This window comes from Physeter macrocephalus, chromosome 9, assembly GCF_002837175.3.
Source record: "Physeter macrocephalus isolate SW-GA chromosome 9, ASM283717v5, whole genome shotgun sequence".
NCBI classification, from domain to species: domain Eukaryota; kingdom Metazoa; phylum Chordata; class Mammalia; order Artiodactyla; family Physeteridae; genus Physeter; species Physeter macrocephalus.
In genome coordinates, this window is record NC_041222.1 from 36,017,516 (window position 1) to 36,042,978 (window position 25,463).

Sequence of the window (25,463 nt, forward strand, 5' to 3'; positions counted from 1 at the left end):
CATAGTGGCTGTATCAATTTACATTCCCACCAACAGTGCAAGAGGGTTCCCTTTTCTCCACACCCTCTCCAGCATTTATTGTTTGTAGATTTTTTTGATGATGGCCATTCTGACCGGTGTGGCACTTAATTTAAATGGCTTTTTTTTTTCTTTCAGTTACTTAAAATTTTTCAAATTTGTGTATATTTTCCCCCAAGAGTAGGGACTATTGCTGTTTTAGTAAGTATGCAAATATTAATCAGTTTTCATCACCCATTTCTGAGCCAAGATAAAGGCACATTAATCTCTCTATTTTATTGATATGGTAAGGAAGTAAAGAGATCTTATGCAATTTGATTAAAATCAGTCATTAAGTCAAGTCAATGCTGACATAGGTATGGGCCCCAAATCTTAGGTTATAGTCAAGTGTCAAGTGTAAAAATGATTCTATTTGCTTATCCTCTCAATTAATGAAGAAATGTAATTTAGAACACTTAGATTTATCTTACTTGAAATTTCCATTTAAGATATTGGTTACAAAGACAAAGAATTTGGCATCAAATCCTCTTAGAATAAAATGATCTTATGTAAAATGCTATCCATTTGTTTTCAGCCTGATAAAAGGCCCATAGACACAGTCTGACTAGAGAAAACGTTATCTAAATCCTTGTGTATCCTGAGCCATGCATCTCTGCTTTGAATTTGGGCAACTCTCAAATTCAATTCAACAAAGGTTTGCACATTTTTTTTTTGAGATACGCGGGCCTCTCACTGTTGTGGCCTCTCCCGCTGCGGAGCACACGGGGCACGAACCCGCGTCCCCTGCATCGTCAGGCGGACTCTCAACCACTGCGCCACCAGGGAAGCCCCGTTTACACATTTATTGTGCTTTCATTATACCCTAGACATGCTGCTAGTTCTTGTGGGAGCAGTGTATATGTCACAGAGTTTGTTCTGAAGTAGTTTACTCTCTAGGCAGAAAGATGTGTACACACCAAATATTACACAAATCAGCAGTAAAAAGTATTATCATTGGCTTACAAACCAGCGGAAACAAGAAAAAAGAGTTAATTCTATTGGAAAGATTAACAAAAGCTTCAGAGATAAGATGATAATTGATTTCAGCTAAGGCAATACAAAAATAAACAAGGTTCAACATATAGAGAGTTAATAAATTAAGAGAAATTTTCAAATTTCAAATTAGAAACTAGCAGAATGTTCTAGGTCACCCTCTCCTGCAATCCTACTACACTGTATAGATCTCTCTACTCTGGCAGCTTGACTTGTAAAAGATTTGGTTCCCGGTGTGTCACTTAACGGCAGCCAGAGAGGGCCTCACAGCAGAATCACAGTCATATCACCTTTGAGTCCCCACTGCCAAGGCCAGCACTCTGCACATGGTAGACAACTGAAGTCTCTTAAAGGAGGGAATGAAGTATTTTAATAGCACTTTGTAAAGTGAATCAAACTTTCTAATTTATCTTTTTTGAAAACTGATTCTTTTGGATTTTGAGTCCCCAGATTGCTGGGGTCTGCTATGGAATTCATCATCCAGGGGAGACATCTCAGTCTCATCTTTAGCTGAATCAGCTAAGAGAAGGGTGGGTACGATACAGGTCATGGTTGTTACTGTTCCCACCCCCATGCCAAGATTCTCACTGATCCTAAATGAGTCCACACACATTCACCCACCTCTTTAAACCTGAGAGCCAAAATCATAGGTTTGAGATTTTACAGACAGAAAGACACATACACACGCACATACATACACACACACCCCCCTCCATGATGCATAAAGATGTCAGCATGGACACATAACACACAACAGCAAAGGTATAAAAAGAGACCACAAAATTTAGCCGGGAAAATGGGCAAACCAATGGGCAAATATGGTCTGAAATGGACAAAAAAGTGAAATCAAGGTAGTCAAAAACATTTATCATTGCTCCCTGCAAGAAAGACTACGTCCCATCTCTTCACAAGAAACACTGGAATTTACTCATCTTTTAGATTTTAATACTTTTATTACTTAGTTTAGATCTATTTTTGCTTCCCAGAAAATTAGTATTTTATCCTTAAATCTCTGACTCTAAGTGCTACCCCCTTCTTAAGTGGGACTTATTATTATATTTTATTTTCCAATACTATATGCTCCATTGTATAGTGGAAGGTAATGGGGGAATGGTATTCCAGTTCCTCAAAACTCTGTTTTGTAGTTACATATATTATAGATAATACGTCTTTCCGTTGAAGGCAGACAGAGATGGTGATGGCCATCAGATAAATTATAACTCATGTGTAATATTTAAGAATTAAGGGAATCTATTAGGTAAGGCCAATGAAAAGTCTACTTAATCCTGGCACAGTCTAACCCCCTGCAACTTCATGAGTGCTTCATGAAGCATGGGCTTCACTGGCAACTTGTTAGAAATGCAAATTCTTAGGCCCCACTCTAGACCCCTGAATCAGAATCTGCATTTTAACAAATCCCCCTTGTGATGTGTGCACATTGAAGTTTTAGAAGCATGAGTCAACCAGTCACAGGGTTTCATGGAAACTCTATGAAGAGAGATTATCCCATCCATCTTTAATTTAGGTTGGGTTTCCTTTCAAAGATCCATAAAACCAAGTGCCAATTATGTCAATATCTTGCCTAAATTTACACTAAGATACATTCTTGGGGTTTGGTGGCCTGCCGATTTTTCATTTTACGTCCAATCCAATGGTGCTGTGTGATACACACTGTTCTGCAGGAGAACCAGGCGTGCATGGGGAGAAAGGAGAAGGCAATAATTTGAACTAGAGAATTATATGGAAGACTGGCAAGTGCTTTTCATTGTATGATGGGGATTTAAAACTCGACTGGCTCCATGTTGCTTTCCTCTCAAAAGATTGTCTTGGGCTCCAAGCAGTAGAATCATTTTTGCAAAGGAAAATTCCCAAACTTCTGAAAAGCTTTTGTGTTTCATATATGGAGTGAGTTAATTATGTATTTCTTTGCTTGAGTTTATTTCTCTCCCACCATTACTCATTTCAAAATTGTCACCTTGAGAGGCTAAGCAGAGGCCGAGTACCAGGCACCCTGAAATGTGGTTGCTGTAGGTATTACCTGCCAACTAGCTAACAACCAGAGGAAAAGATACTTGTCTTTTCCTAAACTTGAGTTTCGCGAAGACTAGTGACCTATTCATGCTCAAAAGGGAGCATCTCTCACTGTGACCCTGTTTGGGTGGAAGTGAGCCTACTTAATGGATACTGATGGTGACAGTGATGATGGCAACGATGACAAGAGTCCCTGTTGAAGGAATGACAGGATGCGGATGTGTGAAGAAGGACACAGTTATTTCAACTCTAAGGAAAAAGGGAGATGACGTACCTAAACTGCATCCCAGACACCCTTCTTCACAAGGCATGCATTCTTCGTAGTCTGGGTCTTGGACTTCACCTATACAATAAGAGGAGTAAAAAGCACAATTTCATTTTCACTGAATGGAGACGCATTAGTTGCTATAAAAATATGTTGGCGTGTAGCTTATCTTCAAGCAAATCATAGAGCAATTATGAAACCCACAACCATGATTGAGGATATATGTGTCACCCACATTTTATCTCCTTCTATTAATTTAATAGATTAGATTAGTTTGATTGAGCACAAATAACACAAAGTTGGACTGTATGCCATGCAACTAGTTTTGAAATCAAATTGGTAGGTTTTATTTATTAAAGAAGTAAGTTCAGTTTCTGGGAACGTAGTTGGGTATATAAGTGATGAAGCAGCCTTACCTTGTCCACACTCTAACTTCCGGCAGGTGCGGTTGGAGGGTACCAGGAAGTAGCCACGCCCGCATCGTGTGCAGACGTGTGCGCTGTGGCAAAGCTCACAGTTGTCTGGGCAAGGCCGGCAGGTGCGGCCCTCGTCAGGGTAGTGGCCCGTGGGGCAGCTCTCCCGACACTCTCTCCAGTACAGGAACCGCTCTCGGCCGTGCTTATCTAAACAGATAGAAATGAGCAAAATTAAATGAAGGAAAATGTACAAAATTAACCATGAAGGTAATATAACTGAAGTCATTTTATTAAAAAGATATGACCAACTGCTTTTGCTCCCGGTAGACCAGAAAGATAAGGATGGTTGAATAGAAAATGCAGTATCTTTGAACTTGTAGTTGAAAAGACTTTCTTGGGCTCCTTTTGGTGTCTGTAGAAGCTCACAGAATTGGGGACTGTAGAGATCCCATAAGAATAAACAAATGCTCGATGATAGATGCATTTCTATGATACTGCAATCTTTTAGAATGATTTTGAATTCTGTTATCAAAATCACACACTTGTGTTAACTGTATAAGGACTGACTTTTTGCACAGCTACCAATTCCTGTATTGGCAGCCTATTGAATCACTCAACCAAACATGCCTCTTTGACTCCTTTATATGAATTCCTGGAAGTTCTGAGCGGCTGTCAACATTGGACTCTAGAAGGAAAGAATCAGCAGTACTCCCAGTATGAGACTGTGGGAATCTGCTCCTGCTGAAGAGCCAATGTTGCCCCTGGAGGAAAGGAAAATTCTAATCAATTCCAAACTATCGTAATCAATGCAAAAGGATTCTAATCAGTTCTAATCATACACTTAAACACACAAGATTAATGTAGATGTACCTAGAGGCCTCCTACCTCCCACCCCCTGGAGTTTTTGCTTGTGCTAAGTGTGCCCAGGGCATCCATCTTCTCTGAATCAGGTCTCCCACGTGCCCCTGGCTCTGAAAATATCTGCATTACCTAAAATAACTGGGTCTAGAGCTTACTCATAATGTGATCTACCACATGAAGACCCAGAACCATTGACTTTCAAGAAGCAAGGCTGTTGGGACTTCCCTGGTAGTCCAGTGGTAAAGAGTCTGCCTTCCAATGCAGGGGACACAGGTTTGATCCCTGGTCAGGGAACTAAGATCCCACATGCCACAGGGCAACTAAGCCCATGTGCCACAACTACTGAGCTTGCACGCCTCAACTAGAGAGCCTGCGTGCTGCAAACTACAGAGCCCATGCGCTCTGAAACCCATGCGCCACAACTACAGAGCGCACACACCCTGGAGCCCTCATGCCACAACTAAAGAAGAGAAAACCTGCAGACCACAACTAGAGAGAAGCCCGTGCGCCACAATGAAGAGCCTGTGTGCCACAACTAAGACCCAATGCAGCCAAAAATAAATAAAATAAAAAAATAATAAATAAATCATTTTTTTTAAATTGCAAGGCTGCTGAATTTGTAAAGATAGCGCTAACCCCATGTTACAAGTGCAAAATCCGAAAGTCAGTATAAGCTTGAATATTAGATTGAACCACATGAAATTGCCCACATTCGACAGTTTTTTACCTGTAAACTAGGCACTTTCAAAGGTTTTAACCTAATGTTCTTATTTGAGTAAAGCCCTATTTCAAATACAATTTAAAAATCACACCCTTGGATTATGGACTCTGAAGTTCCCTTTTTTCTGATGGTGATTTCATGCCAGAAGTCTGCTGGTCCCCATGGGACAAAGAAAATAAAGAGTATCCAAAGAGGTGGTAGAAAAAAAGTGCTTGCAGTCTCCAAGTTAGACCTGGAAGAACATTATCCTCTAATGGAAGGAGAGTGTTTGGGAGGATGTAATGTGCATTTGGTGATTCTACAGCTATAGATCAAGGTTGTGGAGCCCAAAACCCCAATCTGGTGGGACCTCGAATCTAAAAGGTCCACTAGAAGGTCAACTTTCCAGGCTTCCCTGGTGGCGCAGTGGTTGGGAGTCTGCCTGCCGATGCAGGGGACACGGGTTCGTGCCCCGGTCCGGGAGGATCCCACGTGCCGCGGAGCGGCTGGGCCCGTGAGCCATGGCCGCTGGGCCTGCGCGTCCGGAGCCTGTGCTCCGCAACGGGAGAGGCCACAGCAGTGAGAGGCCCGCATACCACCAAAAAAAAGGTCAACTTTCCAAGTTTTGTTCTTCTCATTTCTACCATGACTCACTGAGAAAAGATTCTGTTTTACAAAGTGCCAACCTTCTCACATGTAGGTAGGAAGATGTGAGGGAGAGCAGTGAAAAGCCCACCCTCTCCTCCATCCAGCTGTTGCTGTACATTCCCTACACCTTCACATGATGTCAACTCAAGATCTGGAGGCTTAAGGGCAGCTTAGCATTTGGTGAGTTCTAAATATATATTTGTTGAATGACTGAGTGAGTGAATTCATATTTGTCAATATTCCTATTTTTCCAACATATCCAACTGGATCAACAATCTTTTTTAAAAAAATTTATTTAAATTTATTTATTTTTGGCTGCATTGGGTCTTCGCTGCTGCGTGCAGGCTTTCTCTAGTTGCGGCGAGTGGGGGCTACTCTTCATTGCAGTGCGCAGGCTTCTCATTGCGGTGGCTTCTCTTGTTGCGTGGCATGGGCTCTAGACGCACGGGCTTCAGTAGTTGTGGCACACGGGCTTCAGTAGTTGTGGCATGTGGGCTTCAGTAGTTGTGGCTCATGGGCTCTAGAGCACAGGCTCAGTAGTTGTGGCACATGGGCTTAGTTGCTCCATGGCATGTGAGATCTTCCCAGACCTCGGATCTAACCAGTGTCCCCCGCATTGGCAGGTGGATTCTTAACCACTGTACCACCAGGGAAGTCCCTGGATCAACAATCTTAAAAATGAATGATGATGGGTTCAGATATTAGAGGAAATGTTCTCCAATTCCATTTTATTTATTTATTTATTTGGTTGCACCAGGTCTTAGTTGCGGCTTGCTGGCTCCTTAGTTGCGGCACGGGGCCTCCTTAGTTGTGGCATGCGAACTCTTAGTTGCGGATGCATGGGATCTAGTTCCCTGGGCAGGGATCAAACCCAGGCCCCCTGCATGGGGAGTGTGGAGTCTTAACTACTGTGCCACCAGGGAAGTCCCTCCAATTCAATTTTTATTGTTCAGATATGGCTTTGCTATTTGGACCCCTCTGGGTATTATAATTTGGGTTTAAAGGACAGAGATTTAAAGGGTCTTGTTGATTAAAATACATGGACCATGCAAAAGGAAGTCACTTAGGTGCCTTAACAATGGCCAGCTTTCCCCACGTGATTGGTTCAGGGTTATGCCGAGATTTGATATTTCTACTAGCTTGATAGCATGGCAGCTCACTTAGCTTTGGATGATTATTTGGACACCTCAGTGATTCGAATATCATGCATAAATTTTTGGCTACTTGCCCAGAGTCTCAGAATTTAAGTTCGTGTAATGATATGAGGGGAGAGGCTGGTTCTTGTAGTAGAAGTGCTGATATTTTTGTTATGTGACAAAACCGTTCATGCGGTAATAGGAGACAAGAGTTAAAAATCAAGGAACTCCAAAAGAGGTTCAGATTGGCTTTCATTTATACTGAAGAGTAATTGACTGTTTCCAGAGTATTTCTTGGCAACCGATTTTGTTAGAAGAGAAGGTGGACCAACGTGAAGGCATTGGATGTCTGCCGGAGGAAAGGAAGGTTGAGGATTGAAAGGCAGGAAGGGAACAGGATTGCTGGAAAGGATGAAAGAAAGGCTGAGGGACTCTGAAAATAAACTTTATGAAGTTTACTCCAACATTTTGCTTACTGAAGCTGTTGTATGATTGGTGGAATTTAGCTTCGGGCTCAGTTTGGTAGAGGATAAACCTGGAAGAGAGTTTAGAGTGAATTTTCACCAATAGAGCTGGAGATCTGCCTTTCCAAAAGGATTCAGACCTAACATTAACAAAGTTACAATTAAGCAAGGGGTGAAATTTCTACAAAGAGGTGGGATAGGCTTATGTGTGTAGGTGGGACTCCCTAGCCAGAGGAATTTCAGCCTTTGAATAAAGCTTCTTGATATAGAACTGCATCCATCCCATCATCTATCTTCTGCAGCACTGCCTCATGGATTAGCTGCACTAATATGTGTACTTGGGATACTACAGTCTTAACAGGCAGAAAAGCCTACTAATCAGAACCCGCTCAAACTTTCCCTCTTCAGGAAGCCTCCTGTTCTCGCTACAGCTGAAAGTAGTGACCTGTAGTATGGTTGCTACCATTCATTCAGTCTTTATCTAATATCTTCCTGTTTTATAATACACGAGGGCAAACCCCTCTGTTAGATTGTAAAACTCCTTGAAAGTGAGTATCATGCTATTACTTACTGCATTTTCCGTGGTACCTATGTAGAGTAACTTATACGTGGGAGGGGCACAATACATTTTTTAAAATTATTGATGTATAGTTGATTTAAATGTTGTGTTTATCACATGTGCTTGTGAGCTTGACAGCTCCGCAATCCACAAAGACTTTTCTGATGAGATCATTGGTGATATTAACAAATGTAAAAAAAAATAGTTGTCCATTTTTTATGCTATACAGAGAAGTAACTCAGTTATACATATATATATGTATATTTCATATTCTTTTCCATTATGGTTCATCACAGGATATTGAATATGGTTCCCTGGGCTATGTAGTAGGACCCTGTTGTTCATCCGTCCCATATAATAGTTTGTGTCTGCTAATCCCAAACTCCCAGTCCTTCCCTCCCCTACCTTCTCTCCCCCTTGTCACCACAATACATTTTGTTAAGAGAACAGGTTAAACACAGACTTTGAAATAGAAAACACAGAAGAAATGTCAGGGCATTTTACATGTGGATTGGTCCAAGTAGCCATAGGATGCTTAGAACGTTTTAGATACTTGTTTAGCATTTAAGCTACTCCTTAGTTGTGTATATATATATGAAGATTTAGTGTGTTTTAAATGTGAAAGGGAATTTAGATGCCATCTTGTCCATTCTCCCTGTTTTTACAAACATGGAGAGACTTAAAGAGGTGAGGTGATTGGGTTAGTGTCTTCTAGTTTATTAGTGACAAAGCCGAGACTAGAATCCAGGTTTTCTGATCGATATTGTTTCTACTGAACCATACATTCATCCATTTATTTATTGTGTGCCTTCTATATGCCAGATTCTGTGCCATGCTCAAAATACGACAGAAAACAGGTAGAAACCATTGACTGCTCTTACAGGGCACAGAGTCTGATGGACAAGGTAGATAGCAAGGGTGAGGAGGCCTGTGAATGGGAAGTGCTGGGCTCCAAGGGTGCTCACATGAAGGGGGCTTAGCCTAGACAAGAAGGTTAGGGCAGCGCTCACTGAGGAAATGACATTGAAATGGAGGCCTAAAGGATGAATAGAAAGAGATCAGGTAGACAGTGGCTGGGGAACGTCTCAAGTGAAGTCTGAACAGCTAGAGAGACTGAAATGCCTGCAGGAGCAAGCAGGTACAAACAGTAACAGTAGTAATAGTAGTGATAATAATTGCTAATATTTACTGAGTACTTCCTATGCATCCCACCCCATTCTAAGTGCTTTATTATTTTATCTCATTTCATTTTCATAATAATCCTAAAAGAAGGCAGCCATGATCACCATCTTACAGATGAGAAAGGGAACAGAATAAGCAGGCTAGAGGTAAAATTTGACAGATATACTTTGTTTACACATGAAACACAAAGAAATCATTTTAATTTATGCAAAGAAATGTGTTCTTTCTCACTTTTCTGCAAATGCACGATGCTCTTCATTTATTCTTCATTTTTCTTGGTTTTATTACAAGCAAGAACAAAGCTAAATAATTCTCACCTATTAGAAAAACCATGTAAATGTCATGATGGTGGTAACTGAGAGGCTGAAGATTAGTGAGACAGCTGGGAGGGGTGGGGGCTGTGATGAAATGGAGAGCAGCCCCGATGGTCTCCAGTCAACCATTTGGGGACCATATGGAGCAGTGTCGCCAGATCTTCTAAGTTTTCAAGAGAAACCAAAAACCCACGTTTGTATTTGAAATTTCCCAATTTGGCTCAAATTTTAAAGTGTTCTGTAGGTCAAATAAAAAATGAATTAGTGCCCCATGAAGTCAAAGTGGGGGCCAGCATATGTAGGGAGGCTAGAGAGGAGTCAAGGGTCAAACTACAGAGGACTTGAGAGATCATGGAGTATAATTTAATGACATCAGAAAATTTAGCATTGTTAAGGTTGGGACAGAAAAGGTCATATTTGTGTTTGGAAAAGATTACTCTGTTCCCACAGGGCTCTGACAACTTTTAAATGGCATAGCTCAGGGCTGAGGAGACCCTGACCCAACCTCCATTACGCTATTTCTCTTAAAGACCAGATGTGTCTGCCTTAATTTCTTAGCTTTTCACTTTCACCTCAATGAGTCTTAGCTTTGTCTAGCTCATGTCTGTCATCGTGTTTGCATGCCCTTTCTTTCCTCTTCTCTGGAAAGACATCTCTTAGTTTCTCTCTCATCTCCTCAGGGGCAGCGGGTCTGTGTCTCCAACAATTTGAACTTGTGTCCTGACAACAAGAAGAAACTTCAAGGTTGTACATACTCTTTAATGAACAGACAGCTGTCTAATCTCACCCCCTTGTCCCCAGAGATGAAGCTTTTTAGTCAAACCAAATAATGTCCAGTGGGCGAGCAGGTTTGCAGCAGGAAGAAGAAGCAAGCAACTAGACTCCCTCACCTACTCCACAGGAGGTGCAGTTGGAGGGCTCATCTCCTTGGCATTCTTGGCAGGTGGAGTGGCATGGATGGCATTGGTTCTTAAATTCAAATTTGCCCGAGGGACAGTTCAAAACACAGCGACCATCATCAAAAATCCTAGAAGAAACCAGACTTTTAGAGTTTGTAAGGGTGACTTTATGGGGTGGTGTTAAGTACTAGAACATGTGGTGTTTGTGTTTCGCTGCACATTCTTGGTTTCATTGTTCCAGAAACAAGGGTGATGCCTGGGACTGATCATCTTAGAACATGGGGAATATTGGTCATGTACCCATCCTCGGCCAAAGATTTGGACCCAACAGCAGGCATGCCAGGAACTGGCTGGGGATGTAAACTTGATTCTGGTTTCAAACAAATTAACCAGTACCCCGGGGATTAAACCCACACTGTAGGCTCCAGCCAAACCCGGCCAACACTCAGATGGAGGTCTTTGAACTTTCAAGACACTAAATGGGTTTTTGAATCCAGAGGCCTTGGAGTAAATATTCTTTCTTTAGTTATCAGCATGCCCACACTTTGCAATGGGAATGTCAAGTCCAAGGGCTCCCGAAGAAGCACCATCCTGTAGTTTAGGTGCTACTTATAAACTTGACCTATACATATGGCAAGTAATCAATGAATTCTGATTTTTTTTTTTACTTTTTTTAAATTAATTTTTTATTGAAGTATAGTTGATTTACAATGTTGTATTAGTTTCTGCTGTACAGCAAAGTGAGTCAGTTACACATACACACATATCCACTCTTTTTAAAATTCTATTCCTATACAGGTGATTACAGAGTATTGAATAGAGTTCCCTGTGCTATACAGTAGGTTCTTATTAGTTATCTATTCTATATATAGTTGAATTCTGTCATTTTTGCAAGTATTTCCTGATGTATAGGGTACCACAGTCTCTATTTTCTGACCATGTTAGCCATCACCTACAAGGGCACTGCCGATAAGTTAGCATGTGGGCTTCTAAAACCTTTGGTTTTATACACATACTATATATATATATATACCATAATGTCATGGTTAATGTTTTCAAAGTTTTGCTTCTTCTTTCCCTTGAAAGTAATCCCAAGAGCAAATGTGATGAAGTAAATTGTGTCCAAGAATTTTCCTCAGAAGAAAATCCACAATGTCTAAGTGCAAGAGTCAGATGGGTCATGTGAATGGATGAAGTGAGATGGGGAGCTCCACCCCCAGAGTTTCTGTGGGGAGAGAGCCGAGATTCTGTATTTTTGACAAGTTCCTAGATGATGTTCATGGTGCTGGTCTAGAGAGCATACTTGGAGAACTTCTCAGTGATAGTCTGGGTTACTGTGGAATTTGCTAAATGATTCCTACCTAAGTAATACAGGTGGTACCAAACTGGCATCTCAGAGAGCTCCTTTAGAGCAGTAGTTACTCTGTCAGTCGTGAGGGTGTGATGCCTCCAAGGGTGTGATGGTGGCTTCCAGATCTGGGAGAACTGAGGGCCTGCAAACAAAGCTATGTTTTTTTCCTCTCTCTCTCTACCCAGTCTGGATGGCACACAGAAGGCCAGGTGTAGGTCTTGAGCAACTCATTCCTGGGGTGGTATTTACTTGTCTAAATCCCTCTGTTTCTATAGCTAGAATCAGCCCTAAATGGAGGATTGGCATTTCAATACCAGGTTTGGAGGAAATTGGTGTGGGGACAAGGCATCTGGAATATGTGTTGCTGCAGTCTTCCATCTCGTCCCTGAAAGTCTGTGTCATTTGCATCTGTTTGGAAACAGAATGGGATTAAGGCCAAGCATACAAGAAGGACACCTCGTTCTTGGATCCTCAGCCTCTCAGGCTCTGGTCACCATACCCAGCATCACTGGAGTCAACAATCCTTTTGGCCTGCTGCAGAGTGTGGAATCCCAGCCCTAAACAGACATGCACACACAGCTGGTTGTCCATGTCAAAACAGATCTCCTGCATCATGACCCGTAATGAGAAGACTGTGCTCCAGACTTTTAGCTGATGGCACTAATGCCAGCTGGGAATATCCTGGTCCCACCCTTGCTCTGGTTTCTTAGCTAGAAGATTTGTCAAGGAATAATTTGGTTGTGGCTAGTTAAAAAAACGGAAACAAAACAAAAACCTCCCTTTAAGAAAAACTATGTAAGAGCTTTCTGAGGTTTTTAAACAAGTGAACTACTCTGTTCTCCACTGAAAAGGAGAATGGGGCATGTTTATTTGTGAAGGTTCATCTTCTTGCTAAATTAAGTTGAAAAAGAGATGGAAAGTACATCATCATTTTGTTCTTTATAGGAAGAGATGAAAGATTGGTTTGGGGCAATTATTTCTCTTGAGAGAGGTGATCTAATACTGTCAATGGTTGGAACCATTTAAAACCCTTCAGAAACTTGGGTGGGTATGGAGGTGAAGCAGATGGTGTAGCGCTGCCATGTTTATGTAGGGAAAGGGCTGTCTTTCTTACTTGAGAGCTTATATTAAGAAAGTACCAAGCAAATAATTGTGCTTCAAACCACCTCCCTCTGTCCCTACCCTGAAGAAAGCACAGGTGACATACCCAGTTTTTGTAAGAATGTGATTCTTTATAAAGATCGAATGATAAGGACAGCAGTTGTGCTTGAGTGAAGGCACTGAATTACATCATCTCTTGCAACCTCCCCATCCCGCTCAAGAACAATTGCTAAGGAACTTGAAGAAAAGTCCCATTTCAAGTGACACAGATTTCTACCACCACCAACAAATCTCCCCTAGTGGAGGAGAAAAGATATCTTGTTCTGGGCTTCACGGGGCTGATGAAAATTTTCTTTAAAGCGAACTCAAGCCATCTCTGGGACCACCAATCATCCAGTTTGTGGATTTCTAGGACACTCAGGCAAGCTCATCTCTGCAGGGGAAGCCCTTCTCTCCCCAAGTCACGTACGCTCTTGGCCTTTTCATAAGCTGTGAACCATTCCAGGTCCAACAGGCTCATGGAAAGGAAGAAGGTGGCAAAACCAAGTGCTGAAGATAGCTTGTTCTCTGCGCTGATTGTTGGTTTGGTCTAACGAAAGCCATCACAAGGGCATTTACTGTAATTTCTTGGCACGTTAACGTTGTAACAGAATGAAATCCCGCAAAGGATCTTTTTTTCCCTGAATTCTTGAAACAGATCAAATAAAACATTTGAGGGTGGGTCAGGAAACTTTTACATGCTTTTAATTAGTTCATAGACTCTGCAGTTCCTTCAGGACTGGGTTGGGAAGTTAGCTCATGCAGTGAGGACCATGGCGTTACAGAGCTAGACGTATTAAATAGCGGTGGCAAAGACGATACTTGCTTCCCCCAAGTTTTTAATCATCTTGCAGGAGCTAGATAAACCCAAAGGTTTATAGAAATGTAGAGGGAAAGCTAGAAGACGAAGAGAGAGCTTTTCAAGTTTCAATTTCCTTTAAAACAACTTCAGAGTTAAATTATTTTTTCAAATTTTATTATGGAAAAATTTAAACATATACAAAATAAGACATAACAGAACCCCCCCCATGTACTCATCACTCCGCTTCAATAATTGTCAACACATGGCCAATCTTATTTCATCTATATCCCCAGTGATTTACTTCCCTCTCATATTGTTTTGAAGAAAACCTCTAAGTTAAAGGTTAACATTCCTTTCCCAGATAAAAACTCCTTTAGGGATGACCTTTATTGTGCCAGGACTGGAGATACCCCAAAAGCTTAAGAATAGGAAGAAACTCAGAGTGACCAATAGTTTATTCTGTTTGCCTCACCTTACCCCTTACCCCCACCCCAGATCCATTTTCTGCCATTCTCTGACCTGCTATGCCCTGGAAGTGCCCACTAGAGACTGTGTCCCCAAGCTCACTTCCCTCACTTGTAAATGGTGTTCCCCATTGGCATCCAGGTGTTTCAGACAGGGAAACACCAGCAGGAGATCTGAGGGTGGGGGGAGAGAGAGAGATTGGGGTATTTATTCCTCTGGAGCCACAACCTGGCTTCCTCCTCACATGATTCTGGAGTGGCTATGTTCCCTCCAGATCCAGTTTCCATTAGGCATCCCTTCTTCTATGGCTACAGGGTTTGCTTCAGGCCTAGGGTGTTAAAGCTCCCCCAGTGTTCTGGTCCCTGAGTGCTTCACCAGCTCGTGACTTTGACCTCCTGAACCACCTATAAAAATCCATGGATTTGCACCTAACTCTGAGCTGGACATAAAGCAGGTGCTCAAGACCGTCTTGAGTAGACCTGATTCCACTCAAGGAAATACTTTGGAAAATACTTAAGGAAAATACGTGGCTGCCTTTTGAGGACAAATAAGTCAGTGACAGCATCTTTCAAAATAGTTTCTTTCTCCTCATCTTCTAACCCCTTTTTGGAAAATGCAGATAAGAAAAGTCAGCTAGTTCATTGCCATGATGCGATGCCCTTTCTTGGATGTATTTGCAAGTAACTGACATCAAGGAAGAGAAATGGGGAAAGAAATGGAGCGCTCAGGGAGATGAGAAGAAAATTGTTCTCGAGAAATAGGATTTCCAGGAGGACACCTGGTTTGAGATCTACACACATGCTTTTCTATCTTCAAAAGCTAAAGAATAGGCTGCTGAAGGCAAACTATTCAAATGGCGCAGGAGGTGTACCTCTGATCTTCTTGTACCAATGAGCTTCGATTTTTAAAAAAATGGCCACTGATGGTAGTTGAATTTTTTTCTCACTTCTGGTGAGCCTGGGACAATCATGACTTCCACAATGTACACTGGATGATGGTAGCTGCCTTGTTAAACAAATGCTAAAATGTTCCCTTGGTTCAAGGATGTCCAAACATGCGATGGGATTTGATTGTTGATGTGGTGAGGAGTTAGAGGAGAAAAAGGACCTATTTTCAAAATGTTGTCTGTATCTAATAGCATGCCTGGAAGCTGGCTTAAAGCAAACTCAAGAGGCATAGGTATCTTAAAGAGACACTTAGAAAATGTTATCACGGCATTAAGAATTCTTACTAAGACTGTTCTTTTGTGTTTCCTTCCTTTCCTCCTTCCCTCCTCTCTCTCTCTCTCTTTTTCTTTCTGAGGGAGCTATTTGGAGAACCAAGCTCATGATATTAATTGCACACTTCATCAAGTTCAATAACACATACATTTATTGAACTACTACTATGTGTTGATCACTGTAGGGGAATAAGGAGATAAATACACCACAGTTCCTACTTAGGGTATTACAGTCCTGATAAAGAATTAGATGAAATGACTGTTGTTCAAAGCAGAGGGAACGTCCATCCTAGAGACTCACCTGCCACTGGAGCAGCCTCATTATACTGGTCTTGGGAGAAACCTTGCTTTCTACGCATTTATCAGAGCAGATAAGGCCAACAAATATTAAGTGTTAGAATTAGAGGAGTGTTGATTAAAAATGCAATGGGCTCCCAACTCTCTTCATTATAAATTCTCAATGTATTAGCAAAGATACTCATCCCATTCGGATACTTGCTATTTCCTCATTCATTCAGTTATCAAACACTGATTGAGTGCCTACTGTTTTCTTAGCACTGTGATAGGTAAAGGAGGTACAAAGATGAGTATTTCAAGGGGCTTACAGTCTAACAAGTAGATTTGTAAGTCAATGTCTGAAAATGTCACAGGTGCACTTATGGAAGTTTGTACAAAGCACAGGGGAACCTAAAGAGGGTGAGGTTAATTCTATTGGAAAGAGGTAAAAAATGCTTTCATAGAACAGTTCACCCTTGAACTAACTCTAGAAATAGGAGTAGATATTTTATTAGCAGATGGAGATGATGGTTGAGGGATGGGTGTGCAGAAAGGGACGAGATTCTAGGCATCAGAGCCACCACCACCTGCACTGATGAGAAAGCCCCTGTAGTGTCCAGGGAACCGATTCTCACAGTGGTTACGGGGCACCATAGGGGGAGGACACTACAGACCTCTGACCTTGGGCCAGACCACAGCAGGTTTCTGTGTCAGGGGAAGGAGTTTGATTCTTTTTCCTGTAGGCCCAAGGGGTGCTTCTAGGTGGTAAGCACCTCCTCTCTCCATCCTGCATCTCATGATCTCTCAACCCCAGGAGATACAAGAAAGGTCACTCACCTTGTACTGGGGCAGCCAGTGCAGTCTTCCTGGGTTGGCCCCCGGCACTTGGCACACAAGGCTTCACAGATCTGGCAGAGGCCGTGCTCATCGATGTATTCTCCTGGGGAACAAAATCTACTTGGTTATCTCATTTCTGCATGGCAGTGCTGTCTGGGCTGTCAGTCTGAGAGCAGCCAGATCCCTCTGTGGCTGCCCCAAAGTGATGGAGACAACACAGAGAGAAGAGACCTTGAATGGCTTCAGCAGCCAGTCTGCTCTTCTCCCAAGGGCCCCAGAAGTTGGAACCTCAAAAAGTTATGAGGCAATGACATAATTTTGGATCTAGTCAACATGTGTTACAGATTTTATAAGTAGGGAGAGGCCGGGGTGGGGGGCCGGGCGTCCCATAGCACCCCTTTACTGAGCTCCTACTGATCTTCCTGTTAAAACCTGAGGGCTCCTGGCCCACGAAGAGCCCAGTTATAATCTTGGTTGAAGTCAAGCCACAGGCAGGACCCACCCAGATCTTGTCCCACTGCTCTCGGGGGGATTGTGGTTACTAGTCAAAAATGGGAATTGAATCTTGGCTGACATTGGACAGATGTGAGCTGCATCTCACCCTGAAAGAGAAACAATAAAGAGATAGGCAGAGAATTCTTCATTGACTTAGAAAGTTTCTCTCTCCCAAGGAAAGACCCAGATGGGGCCTTTTCACATGAACTTTCCATGAAGCAAGTTCAGCCTCACAAACTTGTGGACATTTAAAAAATTTCTCCCATGGCAGACAGAGGTGGTGGAGAGAGGCCAACCTCATTGCAGGTGATAACCTCATGATGGGTGTCTATTCATTGAATTCAACCCTCTATTCACACTACACTCATCCTCTTCTGACATTATCTTAAAAAAAAAAAAGTCAAAAAGTGTCTTCATTCTGATCCAAAGAGCCACTTTGTGTGATTTGGAAACTGATCGTGCCCAGAAAATATAGGTTCAGATTTCAGTAGAGTCACAACCTCACTTGCCTCCCACCTCAGCCCCAACTTTCACAGCCCCTAAGCCTGTCTGAACATTGTTCATCTGAGATCCAGCCAGAAGAGTGAGGGAGCAAGACTCACCCTCGGTTTGATCGAGGGGTCTTACACAGACTCCAAGATTCACTGCCTGATTTATTGTAGTTGCCTTGCAAAAAGCCCTGGAAACTTGGACCTGACTGGTGAGGAGTGGAGGGAAGTCTACCCCTCTGCCTTTTTCCATAGCTTTACTGAACTAGCAGAGTTGGGTAAGGTAAACCTTACCTACATAAATCTTCCACTTGCTAGCACTGAACCACAAAAGTGAAAATGAAGAGGCAACCAGAGTTTGCCCTTGCATGGCAGAAAAAGCCTTTCACAGAGAGTTATTCTATTGGTTTTGTTAACTAATGGGGAAAAGTACACACTCAGAGCAATGCAAGCATCTAACAGTGGCACACGCTGCACATCTTGGACTCTGTTCTTCTGTGCCTTCTAATAGTTGCCAAGGTACAGTGTGGACCAGAAATCTGATACATAACCTTCAGAATGGGACTGTGGTTCTTAGCCCAGGAGTGACTCCCAGAAGTCCTAGCCCCTAAAGAGTGAGGAACAAGAGGGGGCAAAGAATGTAAATGCACAGGTTGTTTACTGTGCAAGGTGCCTTCTCAAATGGTCAAGTGGAGGTGGAAATCCCCCCCCCCCCCACAAAAATGTTCATCCCACCAAGCTGGACAGCCTCTGCCTCTGTAAGGGGCGCCTTTTACTCATCACGCAAAGGTGTTAGAATGGACTAGGTGTACTCTTGGTAATCAGCAGTCCTGAGGCAGAAAAAACCTGGGGCTTCTGTCTAGTAGGAGTGGTGACTTCAAGATGCGACGGTCTCACTCAACACAGGCATTATAGTTCTGCAGCCTTCTTTTTTATTTTTTCAGGCTCCCCCATTCCCCTCTTAATTGTTGCCCTTGCTGAAATCTCTTCCACTTTTGTTGTGCAAGGCACAACCAACGGAGCAGTCATCAGTCCAGGCATCAGCCAGATAAAGAGCAGAGGATCCAGGGTGGACCGAGTAGGAAGAAGTAGATCATGCCTACATGGCCGATGAAAACAATTTGTGTTTACAGAGTTAGATGACAGCTATGTGTCTTTCACAAGATGTGTGCTGAGTGGAACAGGAATGGGGGAGGGTTACAGAGGCTCCTAAACCCAAAGAAAGTGTATTCTAGAGAAATGTAGGATCATAGAGAGCACAGCTCACTCACTCATTCATTCCCTCATTCATTCCATGATATTTTCTGAACATCTATATGCCAGGTACTAGGTGAGATTTAGAGATATAGAAATTAAATAGGCCCTGTTCTTGGCTTCTCAAAGATTTTTGAGTAGAACGATTTTTAAGAGATAGTTATAATCCAAATGCTGGCCACATGTCTTTGACCTCTTGGGCAGTCTAGGTTAAAGTCTGAAACAAAGAACAAGGGCATACGCTGGACTCTGCTAGACCTAGAGGCAAAGACCATTCCTTTGCCTTGGCGTCCATGCCTATAGGAACTGAGACAGTCATTTGGGTCTCCCAATTCCTGATAGCCGTCCACCTTAATCTTCATGATATATTAGAGTCAATGCTAGGGTAGGATTTTAAACTAAATATACCTTGGTCTGCTAAATCAACTGCTACTTAGATGGTTCTGCAAGTTATCCCACATCTATGCCCAAAGTCTCCTTTGTAATTACAGATGATGCATGGCTAGGTCAAGCAAGGGTTATTCAGTTATTACTGTGAACATTTTAAACTCTCCTCTGTATCTGATTTGCTCCTCATTGGCTTCTGTAAGCCAGTAGGTGGCACTGACAGTTTGGCCTTGTACTTCCTTCATCTGCTCAACTATTATGGCTTCTGTTGGTACTGACAAAGTTCCACCTTAGATATAACCATCACTTGGAATTGCCCCATCTCTGAGATTTCAAGTACCCACTCCAGACACAACCTTCTTATGCCCCATTATGAGTCTAGCTTACCCAGGTGGTGCCCTAGGCTGCTTGGTCATCCCTCATTCATCTGTTTAGTTCCCTCTTGCATTCCTCATTTGGTCTAGTCCAACCTTCCCAAGACTCAGTCTCACCATTCTTTCTCAGAATATGACCTCACTACCTAATTTTCTGATAAGATACTGTTTCCCTAGCATCCTTTTTTTCAATGTCAAAATTCCCATCTTCTTGAATGTTCACCTGTCTTCTGTCTCTGAGGAAGTTAGTCTTTTTTCTTGGCCATTCTCAACTCTCCATCTAATGCTCTTAATCTTTCCTCAGGATATTTCTCCACCAGTCTGTCTTTAGTCCTTTCTTCACAACTCCCACCATCCTCGGATCTATAAAAGTTCTCCCCAACATAAAACCTTCGGAAGCATTTTTCTTCCTGATAAGTGACTCTTAAAACATGTCTTTTCCTCCTACCATTTGGAAACAAAATGGAGAAAATCTCCTAACCTAGAAGCTTATGTAAGAGAAACAGCATAAGACAGCTAAACGGTGCATCTCTCTCCAGTCTGCATGCCTCTTAACTTGAGAGCCAACTCTGGCTTTAGAACAGATGAGAATAGAGAAACCTGTCCCATTTTTCATATTTATGTAGATGTCCAATGAGTTACATAAACAACTGCCCCCAGCCCTTGCAGGCACAAGAGTTCCACTGCACATTTGAAAGCAAAGAAACCAGATTCCAAGGACGTAGTCAAGTTCCTTTTTTTTGGTTGTTGGAGCAGTAAATTCTTGTCATCTGTTTTCATTGCACAATGAAGCTGAATGTTTATGACAGGCGTGATATACAAAATTCTTAGGAAAAATCACTTTAGCACAGACTTCGGGGTCAATATTTTTGTTCTCCACCTCAGCCTCCAAGCTCTCCCTTCTGGTGTCTTCATCCATTATTATCATGTCCAAATTATCTTTCTCCTGTCATCAAAATTTTTTCATTCCCCTTTTAGTTTCTTTCTCATCTCATCTTATAATAGTTACAGGGAGACTGAGGCAGTAGGGTCTCATGGGGAGGAATGATGTCTCAGCAGTTGAAGACACATCTTAAAAATTAATACTTGTAAATTTAAAAGTTTACAAGTACAAGTAAGTGCCTTAGTCCGCCTGTTCCACCTCTTGATGACATTGCAGAATGTGTTTGTGTTAACAAGTCTAAGTTATAAGTAAACTTTACGAAATCATCCAGAATAGGTAAACATTGATTACATCCTCCACAGCTACCAAACATGGTTGAGACTCACATAGCAATATTTTTTAGGCTTACATGGCTAGAAGAGCTTCATGTCTCCGGCTAAAATGCTTTGCTTTCTTTGGTACCTTGTAATATTTCTTTACTGATTAGAGTCAGTAATATTTAAGCAAATATATAAGCCAGGTAAACTAATAAACACATAAGTAGATTATGATGTGAGTTTAAAACAGCTTTTTAGCAAGGGTGATTAGTAAGAGAAAATAGGAGGGACACTGGATGAGAAATCAGCCATTTGGTTTTTGATCTGGTTATTTCAGTGAGCAACCTTGTGTTACTGAATTATCTGTAGACCTCTGTTTATGTAGACCTCTTATCACTCAGATGCCAGGTATCATAGAATGTGACTTTCCTGAATGTTTCTACAACCAGAAGTGCTAATCAAATCATACTATGTCTTTGCAAGGATGCCAACAACTAGCTTCCAACAAGATACCACTGTGTGCAGACAGTTTTCATGAAAAGAAATCCATATATTTATTACTTTCCACCAGCTACAATAAATGCACAGTAACACTTTCAACCAGTTATATACTAATGAAATAATTCAGTTTTTAAGGCCTCATTAAGTGTGAAGTTTTATAGCAAAGTGCAGAATATGAGGCCATCAGCTGAGACTGCAATAGCTTCACTTAAAAGTCTACACAATTATTTAGCCTTAAAAAGGAAGGAAATTCTGACACATGCCACAACAATGATGAAACTTGAAGACATATGCTAAGCGAAATAAACCAGTCACAAAAGGACAAATATTGCATAATTCCATTTATACGCCGTACCTAGAGTAGTCAACTTCAAAGGGACAGAAAGTAAAATGGAGGTTGCCAGGAGCTGGGGGAAGTGGAGAAGTGGGGAGTTATTGCTTAATGGGTACAGAGTTTCAGCTGGGGAAGATGAAAAAGTTCTGGTGATGGATAGTGATAAGCGTTGCCCTACCATGTGAATGTAATTAATGCTGTAAAACTGTACACTAATAATGGTTAAAATAGTAAATTTTATGTTACATACAATACATTTTGCCACACACACACACACACACACACACACACACACACACACACACACACACACACGTCTACACAATGAGTTTATTCCCTAGAAGGGTAATACTTGATTTTAACTAAAAACCTCAGGATTATCTGCCTTTGGGGATGGGTCCAAAGAGCACCAACCATCTTGGGGAGCCAGTTTGTTAAACTGAGTCTTGGGAGACCTCCTGTGATGATGGAGAGAAATGAGTAAGTGGATAAAGCTTGTGAAAATGGAGACATCTGGCAGATGGAACACTGTTTTTCCTTTCCATTAGAAGTTACAAAGGCAGAGAGAACATCACACAGCTCAAAGCAGAGTTCTGTTCCCACAGCCTGGAGGTGTCTGGGGCTACTGCTTCTTTGTCTCGTCCTCTTAGTGATTTCCACTTTTCCTCCCCCACAGGCTTTTCTGATTGACGAGACTTATCCTTCCTGATCCCACATTGCTTTTTCATTCTCAGGTGCTAGTGTTCTGTGTGGTTTGTGCAGATGCTCTGAAATGCTACTCTGGTACTCCCATAGTCTGGCACTCCTGCAAAAAGATGGATTGTAAAATGTGGATCCAACACGCTCACAAATATTTAGTTTCCCTCAGCCTGCATGCTGTCCGAAGAGCAAGGAATTAAGAGTTCATCCTTTTAGTTTTTCCCTGCTGTTTGGGCCCTGACCATAGTCAGGCTGCTAAAAAAAATGTATCCAAACTGAAGTTTTGGCCAGCACACGTGAGTAGAGTAGTGATATAGCAATCACACAAGCTCCCATTCACCGACACCTACCATATTACAAATACTGTATGTATTTGTAATATGTAATGTTTAAGCCAGACAACAGCCCCTTTTGTGAATGAGAAACCAAGGCTCAGAGAGATGAAAAATTTTGCATAAATTCACTCAACTAGGTGAGTGACAGAGTTGGGTTGTGACCCAGGTTTGTCTGAGTCTGAGCCATGCTCTTTCTGCAATATTTCCCTGGTACCAATTCATTTCCCCTTTTGGAGTTCCAAGTAGTTTTGCTATTTATAAAAAGAAAGAACTGAGTACATGCCTCCTCTAAACCACTTGCTGAGGTAAGGGTATCAAAAAGGAATTCACTGTGTAAACAAATGAACTTTGAGCTGGCATACTGCACTAAGCAGATTTACTCAATGATTGAATATACCTTCCAAATTTATTTTCTCAGATAAAATGGCCACCATTTATTAAAAGGCAATCCTGCTTATCGAATTGATATTTTACAGGCAGCTTATTTTGTCCACTAGGCTAGAAGCTTTTAAGAGGAATCCCCCAATTTTTTTGGAATGAATAAAATAATTGGTTGGAACTCTGCAAAGGGATTTTCTATACTTCTTAACTGCTGTCCACAACCAAAATAAACTGCCTCCTCAGAAATAGCTTACAACCAGAATTATAGTAACCTCTCTCTGGTCCCTCAATTTATATGAAAATCTAGTATAGATGGATTGTTTCCTGTATATCTTCTTCTCAATTAAGAGAATTTTGCACTGTCTTTATGTTAGTGAGAAGTCACTCTTTTCCTAGTTAGGGATGCTAAAATTAAAAAGGCACTGAACAGTTGGTTCCAAGATCAGACACAAGAGAAGACAAGAGGCATGAGTGTGATTATTATCTGCATTTAAACAAAATAAATTTACAAAGCCTATTGTTGAATGTGTGGATGAGGGAAGCCATGAGCACTTTCCCGTAAGCAGCGTACAGTGGGTAGGAATCCATTTCTTGCCCATCGGAGGTGTGCAAAGTGTCTTGACGGTCTCTCTAATTAGTGGGCTGTCTGCTCTCCCTGTAAGTGAGCCTAGACTCGCTACAGGTTCTTTGGGGCACTCCGTCCCTCTCCTCCTCAGAGATAAGATTTTATCCCCCAGTGTTCTCACCATTTGTGCCTGCAGAGGCACTGCTCATGGGAGAAACTGTACAGAATGTGATGTGTTCATGGTGAGGGGATATGTGGGGTTCCATACCCAGTGCTGGAAGTAAGTGATCATAATTTGAGAAAATAACTTGTTTACCTCTTGGAAAACATGGCTCATTACCTGAGGCAGGTCATGCTTGGGAGACACTTATTGAGAAAATAAGTGACTTGAGAGAACAGGTTGTTGACTAGAGCTTCCCGTAAGCCAGTGACTGAGCAGGGAAGCTATCAGGTCTTGAGGGCTGCATCATTTCCCTTCACTTTGGGGGTGATGAAGATGGCAGGGGAAACTATCAGGAGTGTGGCCCACTGAGCCTTCCTGACACTTTTGAACTAAACAAGGGTCCTAGCATGTGAATCGGTTAAAACCCAAAGTCCTTCCCAAGGAGCTTAATATGATCTAAATGTGTTCTGTGATGGTGGAAGTCCTGAACACAGGCACAAAGATGAGACTTGTTGTCATGTACTTTCATTGCTGTGGTTACCCAAAGAGCCTCCCTAAATAACTGCTTTTAAAACTTGCTGTTTTTTTTTTTTTAATGTATATTGGTGCAGCCACTGTGGAAAACATCATGGAAGTTTCTCAGAAAACTAAAAATAGAGCTACCATATGACTCAGCAATTCCACTCCTAGGTACATATCCAAAAAAAACCCCCAAATACTGATACAAATAGATATATGCACCCCAATGTTCATAGCAGTGTTATTTTACAATTGCCAAGATATGGAAGTAGCCTAAGTGTCTATCAACAGATCAATGGATGAAGAAGGTGTGAGATATATATACATATACACACATATACACAGACACACACATACACTCATACACCCCAATATATACAATGGAATACTACTCAGCATAAAAAAGAACGAAATTTTGCCATTTGCAGCAACATGGATGGACTTGGAGGGCATTATGCTAAGTGAAATAAGTCGGACAAAGAAAGACAGGTACCGTATGATATCTCTTATATGTGGAATCTAAAAAAATATAACAAACTAGTGAATATAACAAAAAAGAAACAGACTCACAGATATAGAGAACAAACTAGTGGTTACCAGTGGTGGGAGGAGGGGCAATATAGGGTTGGGGGAGTGGGAGATACAAACTATTGGGTGTAAGATAGGCTCCAGGATGTATTGCACAACATGGGGAGTATAGCCAATATTTTGTAGTAACTGTAAATGGAAAGTAACCTTCAAAAATTGTATAAAAATTTTAAAAAATTAAAATTAAAAAATTAAGTTAACAAACGTAAAACAAAACAAAACAAAAACAACTCTTGCTCTTAAACCCTTCAAGGCACCACTGCTGTCCCTTCCCCAACTCCAGTGCCCATGGGAGGGAACATCCTCAAATTACTCTCCTTCTCTTGCTCTGCATCAACACATCCAAAGTGCTGTCTTTGTCTTTCCTTGCCCTTCCTTAGTCTTTCCTCAAGCCCTGCCTGCTGGTGCTAAGCTGCAGCCTAACTGCTAATTAAGAGAAAGAGAATCTCCTGGAAAGAGAAAGAAGTTGCCTTCCAAGGCCTAGGGCTCCACCTGCACCTGAGCTGGTAACTGGCAATTTAGTTTTTCATTGGGTCATCATTAACGCTCCCCGTCCTCGGGCAGG

General features: G+C 41.8%; 1 protein-coding gene across 2 annotated transcripts in view; it reads right to left on the reverse strand.

Annotated features, from left to right (window-relative positions):
• The window catches only part of PCSK5 (proprotein convertase subtilisin/kexin type 5), a 470,026-nt gene that overhangs the window by 80,957 nt on the left and 363,606 nt on the right, over positions 1-25,463 (reverse strand). For both annotated transcript variants that reach the window (XM_007130098.4, XM_055087125.1), the window contains exons 21-24: positions 16,616-16,718; positions 10,517-10,653; positions 3,763-3,969; positions 3,356-3,424 (exon numbers count right to left, since the gene is read on the reverse strand). In XM_007130098.4, coding sequence (XP_007130160.1) covers positions 3,356-3,424; positions 3,763-3,969; positions 10,517-10,653; positions 16,616-16,718 — 516 coding nt within the window. The remainder of the gene's footprint in view (positions 1-3,355; positions 3,425-3,762; positions 3,970-10,516; positions 10,654-16,615; positions 16,719-25,463) is intronic.